The sequence below is a fragment of the Phacochoerus africanus genome, chromosome 11, assembly GCF_016906955.1.
Source record: "Phacochoerus africanus isolate WHEZ1 chromosome 11, ROS_Pafr_v1, whole genome shotgun sequence".
NCBI lineage: Eukaryota > Metazoa > Chordata > Mammalia > Artiodactyla > Suidae > Phacochoerus > Phacochoerus africanus.
Genome location: NC_062554.1, coordinates 108,521,028 through 108,532,514, shown reverse-complemented (window position 1 = coordinate 108,532,514; position 11,487 = coordinate 108,521,028). Strand labels below are relative to the sequence as shown.

General features: G+C 45.5%; 1 protein-coding gene across 1 annotated transcript; it reads right to left on the bottom strand.

The window, feature by feature from the left end:
* Window positions 1-934: 934 nt before the first annotated feature.
* LOC125112175 (zinc finger protein 425-like) lies at window positions 935-10,602 on the bottom strand. Its single transcript, XM_047754398.1, is given in 8 exon segments — window positions 935-1,686; window positions 1,688-1,767; window positions 1,770-2,177; window positions 2,180-2,436; window positions 2,494-2,602; window positions 6,726-6,875; window positions 9,917-10,043; window positions 10,582-10,602. Coding segments are annotated over 8 exon segments (1,683 nt in total). The 3' UTR covers window positions 935-1,155.
* Window positions 10,603-11,487: the final 885 nt, after the last annotated feature.

The window sequence follows — 11,487 nt, the reverse complement described above, 5'->3', positions numbered from 1 at the left end:
CATATTTACACAAGAGCCATAACCTAGAATCTCTTAAGCAGCATCGTTTTAAGAGTAAAAGTGAAAATAAAAGCCCAGTCACCTAGGGGATGGATATCTTTGGGTCTCTTCCCCATACACTGAAAACTAGCAGTAAAAATTAATGGAGTATAGCTAAAAGCAGCATGAATGAACAGAATTAACATAATGGTGAGGGAAAAAGCATGTTGCAGATTATACACAGTATAGTCCCCTCCACTTTTTGTCTTTTTGTGTTGCTAGGGCCATACCCTCCACATACAGAGGTTCCCAGGCTAGGGGTCGAATCGGGAGCTGTAGCCTCTGGCCTGCGCCACAGCCATAGCAACGCGGGATCTGAGCTGTGTCTGTGACCTACACCACAGCTCAAGGCAACGACGGATCCTTAATGCACTAAGCGAGGGCAGGGATCGAACCTGCAACCTCATGGTTCCTAGTCAGATTCGTTAACCACTGCACCATGATGGGAACTCCTGTTTGTTTGTTTGTTTGTTTGTTTGTTTATTTTTAAGGGCTGCAGGTGCAGCCTATGGAAGTTCCCAGGCTAGGGATCCAGTCAGAGCTGCAGCTGCCGGCCTATACCACAGCCACAGCAATGCAGGATCTAGGTGGCTTCTGTGACTACACTACAGCTCAGGGCAACCCCGGATCCTTAACCCATTGAGCGGGGCCAGGGATCGAACCCACATCCTCATGGATAGTAGTCAGGTTCCTTACACTGAGCCAGGAAGTGAACTCCCTCAACACAAATTTAAATAAGGAGGCCTGGTCATGGAAGGCATGGTGTGTTTTAGGGGAAACAATTCAGTCTGTAGCATTTCTTCCATCGGGCTGTGGTTTCAGAATTTAAGAAACGGATCACCATGCTCTTGGACAACACTGAAAAAAACTCATGAAATAAGAGAACAGAATGAAATGTTTCCCCTGTGACTGGCAAGACTTGCCCATGAGCATTAGAGGGGAGGTGTCTCTTTACCTTATGCCTGAACTATCTGGAACTTCTTGTCAAGAAACTGATGCAGCCTACCTGCTACCTGGCCAGTGCATGTGAAGCCTGTTGGATGATTTCTTCACTCTGCCTCTGTCAGGGCTGCTGGCTCCACCTCAAGGATGGCACTGCTTTCTGTGAGGTGTGACCTAGGGCCTAAAGGGCTGCTCCTTGGCATGTGCTGCGAGGTGGGTGCTGAGTGCCCCCATGTAGGTGAAGCTCCTTCCACACTTGGTACAAGCAAAGGGCCTCTCCTCTCGGTAATGGTGCAGATGAGTCTTCAGACTTCTCTTCTGGAGAAAGCTCTTGCCACACTTGGGACACCTGAAGGGCTTCTCCCCACTATGCATATGCAGGTGCACCTTCAGACTTTCCCTGATGCAGCAGCTCTTGTCACACTGCGGGCACTGGAAGGGCTTCTCGCCACTATGAACGCGGATGTGCTCCGTGAGCCTGTACTGCTGGGTGAAACTTTTCCCGCACTTTGCACAGGAGAAAGGCTTGTGGCCGCTGTGATGGAGCAGGTGACTTTTTATGGTTCCTTTGAGACGGAAACTCCGGCCACACTCGGGGCACTGGAAGGGTTTCTCCCCACTGTGGATCCTCCGGTGCTCTGTGAGCTGGGATGGCTGAGGGTAGGCCTTGCCTCACTCCCCGCACGCGAAAGGCTTCTCACCCCGGGTGCAGCCGCTGGTGGAGCTTCAGGGAGGCCTTCCAGAAGAAGCTCTTGTCGCACTCGCGGCAGCGGAGGGGCTCGGCCACGGGTGCTGCCTCCTGTGCCCAGCGAGGTGCGCGCGGCGGCTGAAGCTCCGGCCACACTGGGTGCAGGGCAAGGGCTTCTCCCTGGCATGGACCTTGAGGTGCTGGGTCAGCCTTGACCGTCGGGGGAAGGTCCTGGCGCACCGCTCGCAGGCGAACTCGCTCTGCCGGGCGTGGACCCGGCCGTGGCACCCCAGCCTTGAGTGCCGCCTGAAGCCTCGGCCACACCGCCCGCTGGAGAAGGGCCTCTCTCGGCCGTGCAGCCGCTCGTGCGCCCTCAGGGCGTTCCTCCGGGAGAAGTGCCGGCCGCAGTCTGGGCAGCGGAAGGGCTTCTGCCCGCTGCGTTGAAAGAGATGGGCCTGCAGGTTGCTCTGGAGGCGGAAGCTCCTCTGACACTCAGGGCACTGGAGCGCTTCTTCCCAGCGTGAGCTCTGGCATGTTCGGTGAGCTTGGCCCTGTGGGTGAACTTCCTATCGCAGTGCTCACGGGCAAAGGGCTTCTTGCCACTATGGGCCCGCCGTTGGGCCTTGGCCGCCGCCTTCCCGGCAAAGCTCTCTGACCGCACTGCGAGCCCAGGAAGGGATTCTCCGTTTGCATTCCGAGGTGCTCGGCCAGCTTGCACTGCTGGGTGAAACCCTTGGCACACGCCTCGCAGGAAAACGGCGTACCCCCTGAGTGCGAACACACATACTACCTCTTCCAAGCGGCTTCGCACCGGAGGGCCCTACCACACTCGGGGCACCGCAAGGGCCTCTGCTGCGTGTGAGCCCCCGAGGGAGGGAGCAGGCTGCCCTGGAGACAGCAGCTCTTCTCGAACCCGCCTCTCTGCAAAGGCTTCTTACACAGGGGCAGCGGAGCCACCTGGATTCAACGTTCCCTCTGGACTCGTTTTCTTGCTTTGGACACTGGCCAGATGGGTTTTTGGAGTGGTTGCTTCTGTGCTTCACCAGGTCTCTCTTTCCCCAGAAGACGGTCACAGTCAGGGCAGGAATAAAACCTCTGCCCTGGTGGAATTTCCAGGTGACCCAGGATTCCCATCAGCTTATGCCCTCGATGGTTCTTGTCCAGATGAGATCTGTGATGTCGAGGTTTTTATATAAAATCCCTGTTTCCTGGAGGCTTGGATGTTGTAAAGCAGCTCTTTCATCTGAAAAAGTCTTCCTTTCCTCCTTGGTTAAGGGACTACAAGAACCCCAGTCTTGGAGATCATTTAAATGACATTCCTCCTTGTTTGCCCAGTGAGTTCCCTGGTCACCTGAAGTGACAAAAGAGAAGATCCACCCTCATCAGTGATGTCTGTGGGGTAAAGGTGGGTCAAGGACTGTCTTCCCATCACTAAGAATGTGGGAAAGGGAATCTCATTGTCCCAATGACTTTGTGACTCTGCCTGCCACAGGTGAATTGTACTGAAGTTTAACTTTGATAAACAAATCCTTTCATCATGTGTTAAGATACAGCTTAGCATGTTTATATGCATTCACAAACACATCTTGTGAACCTATGAGGACCCTCAGAGGGTAAGCAGAAGTTGGAGGAAAATAAGTTACTCTGAGAATCTGACCATTTCATTATAACATTTCCTTAAATATGTGAAATAAAAGCACAGTATTTAAGTAGGAAGGCTTTGGGTCATTTTGTTGCCCTCTTCTACCACTGACTTCTGGAAAGGTTTTCTGGAAAAAATGCTAGTAGGAAGTATCTTCTTAGGAATGTCAAAATGGCAATTTACTGAATTCACAAAGAACACTGAGGAATAATTCCCTTTCCTGGGGGAACTGTGAATTATAAGAAAGTCACTGCTGTTCCCAAAGTAGAAGCCCCAACTACAGAGAAGAGAGGGAGCTGAGTTAGCACCTTATTTTCACCTACTACACCTGGAGAGGACAATTCCCTATGCTCACCTGAGCTGCTATAGTTCAGAAGCTCTTTTTCTTCCAGATCCTGTTGAACTGGGTCACCAGACTCTCCATTTTTAATCTCTTAACGAGAGGAAACCTCACCTATCAGGCCTGCTCCCAGAGCAAGATTCTGATTATGCTCCGAGGTCATCTCAACAATAACATAGGTTATGTTTCCAGCTGGATGACATCATTTACTAAGTTAGCGCCCCATAGCTTTTGCCTGGATCATGACAAAAGCATACTGCCTGTCTCTCTCTCTCTCTTTTTTTTTTTTTTGCTTTTTAGGGCCACACCCTCAGCCTGTGGAGGTTCCCAGGATAGGGGTTGAATCGCAGAGTCTGTGACCTACACCATAGCTCACTGCGACAGTGGATCCTTAACCCACTGAGCAAGGCCAGAGATTGAACCTGCATCTTCATGGATCCTAGTCGGGTTCGTTAACCGCTGAGCCACGCCAGAAGGGAACTCCCTGCCTGTCACTTGAATCCTCTTTCTTGTCACTTACTATTTACCCCAAGCAGGGGAGTAACTGTTGGATGAGTACCACCTGGTACAAAGGGAACAATTGTTTTTAAAGACAGCCACCAAATTCATTCATTCTTTCGTATTCAAAAACCTTTCCAGGCCCTTCCTAAGGGATGAGGTTTCAGTCTCACTTTGGCATTTTTGCCTCAGATAATCACCCCCCCCCCATCTTCCACTATGTCCCAGTGGAACATAACATTCAGCTGTACTTGATGTCTTCCATTTTCTAAGTATGACAGCCTTGTTCCCACCTCTGAGCCTCAGCTCATGTATGACCCGCACCCCAACCCTAGTTGAATCTTGTTTGCCTAACTACATCTGCCCATTCTGTGCTATTTAAACCCTAATTCCTTTATTTATTTATTTATATTTGGCTGAACTGGGGGCATGAGGAAGTTCCCAGGCCAGGGATCGAACCCACGCCACAGCAGCAACCTGAGCTGCACCTGATTCCTTTAGAAGCCCTCCTTGGATACTGCTATCTCTCCTCTGCTCTTCCTCCTCTAAATCCCTGTAGCGCTTATTAGCACTGCCATTTATTATTTATAAGTTGTAAACAGTCTTATTTTATAGTTGACTAATCCAGTAGTTCAATATAATTGACTAACGTAACTGCCATGTCAGTAGGTCAGGAACACAGTAAACTGTTAGAGTGCTGTTTGTATATGTATACGTACCCCACCAACTCCTCTGCCTCCCACTCCCTCCAACTCCTGGCTTAAGAAATAGGTAAGAGGAGTTCCCGTCGTGGTGCAGTGGTTAACAAATCCGACTAGGAACCATGAGGTTGTGGATTCGATCCCTGCCCTTGCTCAGTGGGTTAAGGATCCGGCGTTGCCGTGAGCTGTGGTGTAGGTTGCAGACGCAGCTCGGATCCCGAGTTGCTGTGGCTCTGGCGTAGGCCGGTGGCTACAGCTCCGATTCGACCCCTAGCCTGGGAATCTCCATATGTTGCGGGAATGGCCCAAGAAATGGCAAAAGGACAAAAAAAGAAAAAAAAAAAGGTAACAGAGTCCTATGAACATGGTAATGACTCCTGGTTAGATGAGTGAATTAATAGATAGTAGCAATGAAATGAAGCCCTGGGGAATTCTTTTATCCTCTGATGGAGCAAGCCACAGGGGTTCCCTAGGTTTAAATCCCCTCTTCTTCAGGAAAGTCCTTTAGTCCCAGGGACTCAGAAGCGCTCCATTTAGTAAAGCATTCACATACTCTAAAAAATGGCACATTGCCTTAAATACTTAAAATGTTAATGTTTCTAATGTTTTCCTTGTGATACAAGGAATTTAGAAAGTAATCCTCCAAAAGGAATTAAAAAAATCCCAGGTTCTAAAAATCTGTACAATAAAAAAAAATACTGTACAAAACTGGGAGGCTTCTCATTTCCTTAAAATCAAATGGACATTATGATGTGCTGGGGAAGGTGGTCTTCCTTGGGGCCAGACAAGGGGATCATTTACTGTTTTTCTTTTTTTTTTGTCTTTTTGCCTTTTCTAGGGCTGCACCCGCAGCATGTGGAGGTTCCCAGGCTAGGGGTCCAATCAGAGCTGTAGCCGCCGGCCTACGCCACAGCCACAGCAACATGGGATCCGAGCCGCATCTGCTACCTACACCACAGCTCACAGGCAACGCTGGATTCTTAACCCACTAAGCAAGGCCAGGGATTGAACCCACAACCTCATGGTTCCTAGTCGGATTCGTTAGCCGCTGAACAACCGCGGGAACTCCTGTTTTTCTTTTTAAATTAATTTTTTAAATTATAGTTGATTTACAGTGTTGTGCCAATTTCATTGAGTGTTCTCTTATAGGCAATTCTTCTGGAGTTGTAGATTTTTGTTTCTTAAACTCTTCTTTCTTTTTTGGCTAACCCACAACATGTGGAGTTCCTGGACGAGGGATCAAATCTGAGCAGGAGTTGTGACCTATGCTACAGCTGCAGTAATGCCAGCTCCTTAACCCACTGGGCTGAGGAATCTAATCCACATCCCTGCCACTGCAGAGACACTGTCCATTCCATTGTACCATAGCAGGAACTCCTGGGGGTTGTAGTGGTTTTTTTTTTTTTTTTTTAAATGAAATATATACAACTTCCTTCTTAAAAAAGCAATATATTCTTATTTTTGCTACCAGCTTGAATGAAAAAAAAATTCTCCATCAAAATAATATATATATATTTTTTGTCTTTTTGTCATTTCTTGGGCTGCTCTCTCAGCATATGGAGGTTCCCAGGCTAGGGGTCTAAGCGGAGCTGTAGCCGCCGGCCTACGCCAGGGCCACAGCAACACGGGATCTGAGCCACATCTGCAACCTACACCACAGCTCTCAGCAACGCCAGATCCTTAACCCACTGAGCAAGGGCAGGGATCGAACCCACAACCTCATGGTTCCTAGTCAGATTCGCTAACCACTGAACCACGACGGGAATTCCCCAAAAATAATATTTCTTACTCAATACATTCTGCTGATTCTGCAGAAAGATCAGCAAACAAGGTTAGGAGAATGAAATGACTCAGTCCCCATATCCATCTACTCACCAACACATGGCAACTTGACATTCAAGTCCAACTGCTCAGTTGAAGGGCTAAATGTCATTCGTGGTTTCTCTAAGTGTCCTTGGTCTCTGATTAACAGCATTCTTCCTTGTTCCATCCAGGTAATCAAATCTGGCTTGGAAAAAACATAGCCTGCAAAGAGACACAACACAGACACAGTTCGGGTTTCCAGAGTACTTAACTAAAAATGATTTTCACCACGGAATATTCCTGGAGACATGAGTTCAAAGTTAAGTTAAAAAAAATGGAAATCCTTGAAATTACATGAATGACTGTTTTAGCTCAAATGTTCTGGCAAAATTTCACAAAATTAAAGGCATCGGAGGGGTTGGGGGAATACAGAAAGTATTCAAAAGGGATGATTATGAGAATAATGTGAGTAGAATAAAAAGCAGCAGGGGGTAGGGGATGGTCAATGAGGGAACCCAGGTGACTAAACTTTTCTGATTAGACCCTTCACATCCAAGGAAACTAATAAATAACAGTGACTATAAAGAGGTAGAGAGTAATGTGTCTCATGACATCAGCCTGAAGGGAAGAAGGACTGTTACAGAGTAGTGGAGATGCACCAGCAACATTGCAGTGGTGTCACCTATAGCTCAGCCCTCGAATCATGCTTTCTTGAATTGAACTGTGTACCACCAGTATTAGCAGTACTGGAAGTACTTGTTAAAAATGTAGGTTCCTGGGCTCGAGCCTGGACCTGCTAAATCTTTATCCCTGGGGTTAGAATCTGGACATCTTGTAAAGAAAATCATTTGCAAACAATACTTTAAAAAATTATAGCTGATTTACAATGTTGTGCCTATTTCTGCTATAGCAAAGTGACCCACTCATACATTTATATATATTATTTTTAAAAATATTATTTTCCATCATGGTCTATCCCAGGAGATTGGATATAGTTCCCTGTGCTGTACAGCAGGACCCATTACTCATCCATTCTAAGAAGTTTGCATTTATTAACCCTGAACTTCCCGTCCATCCCACTCCCTCCCCCCACCCTTGGCAACCATAAGTCTGTTCTCCATGTCTGTGGGTCTGTTTCTGTTTTGTAGATAGGTTCATTTATGCCATATTTTAGATTCTACACATAAGGGATATTATTTGGTATTTGTTCTCTTTCTGATTTATTTCACTTAGTATGATAATCTCCAGTTGCATCCATGTTGCTGTGAATGGGATTATTTCATTCTTTTTTATGGCTGATTAGAATTCCATTGTATATATGTACCACATCTTCTTAATCCCTTTGTCTAATACTGTTTGGTTTTTAAAATTTGGGAAAATCAGACTGCATTCTCCAAGCCCAAGGACACTAATTGCAATAACTCAAAACTCAGCACTAGTTCAGCACAGGGGTCTAGTTTCTCTTATCCTACAGGCTCAGTCTCCTTAGTTTGACCCCAAATTTGGGGTTCCCTGGGGCTCTGTCCTAGCCACATATTCTCTCTAGATGATCCCAACCAGCCCTATGGTTTAAATATCATCTATACAATGACCCCAAATGTGTGAATCCAGTCCTGATCTTCAATTGGAATTGTAGTCCCACATACTCAATTACCTACTTTATATTCCCACATAAATGTTTAATAAGCATCTCAAACTTAATGTGGCCCAAATCTGCTCTCTTCCAAGCCTTCCTCATGTCAGTGAATAAAACCACTGCCATTAAGAACCTCAAGTCAAAAACCTAGAGACTGGAGTTTCCATTGTGGCACAGTGGAAACGAATCTGACTAGGAACCATGAGGTTGCAGGTTCGATTCCTGGCCTTGGTCAGTGGGTTAAGGATCTGGCAGTACCGTGAGCTGATGCAGGTCACAGATGCGGCTTGGATCTGGTGTTGCTGTTGGTGTTGCTGTGGCATAGGCTGGCAGCTACAGCTCCGATTAGACCCCTAGCCTGAGAACCTCCATATGCAGAGGGTGCGGCCCTAAAAAGACCCCCCCCCCAAAAAAAATCTAGAGACTGCTTCTACTTTCACAATTAGATTTCATACGGAAGGCACAGGCAAAATCTGGGATGCTACCTCCAAAACATATCTGGAGACTGCCTACTGCTCTCTATCTTCATCACTACCTACCTGGTTCAGTTGCCATAAAGACTCACCAGTACTGCCTAGGTTCTTGGGGCGAGTCTCTCCTCTAATTCCACACACTACAATTCATTCTCCATGAGCAACACCAGTAACTGTTTTGTTTTGTTTTTAAAGATATATTACTCCTCTATTTAAATCCCTCTATCACCTTCCTTTTGTCTTTAGGACAAAATCCAATCCCACGTCTCAGCCTAGAGGCCTCTCACTGTGGCCATCACCGGCCTTTCCGTGCTCACCTTATTGCGCTCTCGTGCTAACTCTCTGCGCATGCGCCATGATGGCGTCGCTGTGGTTCCTACTACGTACTGAATTCATTCATTGCAACCTTTGGGCCTTTGCACTAGTTTTCCCCATACTTAGACGCTTCTTTCCCCTGATTTCACGTGGTTGACTCCTGTCATTCATATCTCAGCCAGAATAAGTTATAAACCCCCAAAGAGGGAAAGAATCCTTCAGGTTATACTAAGATCACCTATTAAATTGATGAGGAGAAATGATCTTAATGATACAAGGCTGAATTAGAGCAAGATGGTACAATTTATCCAAATTTCTCTTTCAATCTACTCCCTGAGTACCTCCCTGGAGGTACTAAGTATCCCATCCCACTGCTCTCTTCTCTCCCTCTACCAGAGAACGAACTTGCCTGCTGTATCCACATGGCAAAGTGTGCCAGGGCCTCAGCTTATTCTAATATAATAACTATATTATATCTACCCTTCATAAGAGCCATAGTTCTTATAAGGATGCATTGTATTCAGGCAACATAAGTAGGTATTAAAGTATCAGTTAAAGAAGTAAAACATGCTTAAAATAGAAGCAATTCTAACTGTGGGAGAAACGGGGAAGGGGTGGAGAGGGAGATAGAGAATTCAGTGTTAATAACGCTGCAGGGCACAGATATCATTGGATTAAAAGGGACAATATTCCCAGGTCATAAGAGGAAGTTAAGGTGACATTCTGAATGTGAACTGGGCACAGTATCATATTCAACCAGACAACAAACAATAAAGGGAGGAAAGCCTAATAGTATTAGGATGGTTCCCAAGAAGCAATTCCTTAGAAACCGGTCTTACCCAGGGAATCAAGGGTCTCATAATTGGTCTTCATTTCTTGCTGATACAGCTCCTTCTGCCACTTCTCCAGCATTTCCCACTCTTGCTCCGAAAAGTAGAAGGCCTCATCTTCAAATGCCATGGTTAACTGAAATCACAAACAGGACATATATATATTCTTTAAGGATGCTGTATTTTTCAATGTTCATGTCTTTAAGAGACAGGAAGAAGCAATATTAAGGTAGTCATCTCTGGATGGGGCCATGAACACAATAAACAGTTCTATTAGAACTACGTAAAGTGAATGAATGAATAGCAGGCCTTTGAGCACTTGTACCAAGTGCTCAAAGATGGGTCCTTTACTTAGCAGCAACCAATTATTGCTATGCAAGGCTGGGCACGTGTTGCTAGATGTGCCTTTTATTTTTATTTTTTTCTTTTTTGGCCACACCTGTGCCTGTGACCTATACCATAGCTGCAGCAATGCTGGATCCTTAATCACCTATGCCAGGGGACCTAACCTGAGCCTCCAGAGAGACAAGCTGAATCATTAACCCACTGTTCCACAGTGGGAACTCCTTAGATGTGTCCATTTTTAAGAAAACTTATTTTGAAATAATTATAGATTCACAGGAAGTTGCAAAGGTTTGTACTGAAGGGTTCCTTGTACACTTCACATTGTTTACCCCAATGGTCATGAGGTACATCATGACAGTACACTATCAAAACCATGAACAGACAGTGTGTGTATAATTCTATGTGATTTCATCACATGTACAGATTCATGTGACTATCCTACAATCACAAACAAAACTACTCCATCACCAGAGATCACCTTTGGGCTACACCTTCATAATCACATCCACTAATCTATTATCCATTTCTATAACTTTATTTCAAGACTGTTATAAAAATGAAGTTGTAGTATGCAACCTTTTGAAATTGACTTTTTTCTCTGTCGTCGTAATGCTCTTGAGATCCATCCAGGTTGTGTTTATGGTTTATCAATATTTCATTTCTTTCTATTGCTGAGTAGGTAAGTATTCAGTGGCATGGATGGACCACAGTTTGGTTAAACGTTAGCTATTAAGGGACACTTTGTTTCTAGTTTTTTGGCTCTCGCCAAAAAAGCTGCCAACAATTATGTACAAGTTTTGGAGTGGGGATATATTTTCACTGGGGAGGGAGGGAATACAACCAGAACTACAACTGCTGGGTCATGTGGGAAGTTTATGTTTAGTTTTTTAAGAAAGTATTTTACATTCCTACAGCGGTACCTGAGGAGCATCTCTCAGCATTGATACCAGTACCTGGTAATGTTGCTATTATTAATTTTCACTATTTTAATAGCTGCGCAATGATTTCATTGTGGTTTGAGTTTGCACTTCTCTAAAGGATAATGATGACAAGCATCATTTCATGTGCTTATTTCTCATCCACACATTGTCTTTGGTGAAATGTCTCTTCTTGTTTTTTGCCCATTTTCTAATTGGATTCTTTGCTGTTGTTTTCACTGTTGAGTTTTGAGAAGTCTTTATATATTCTACATTTAAATCCTGTCAGATGTGTGGTTTTCAAAGACGCACCCCCTC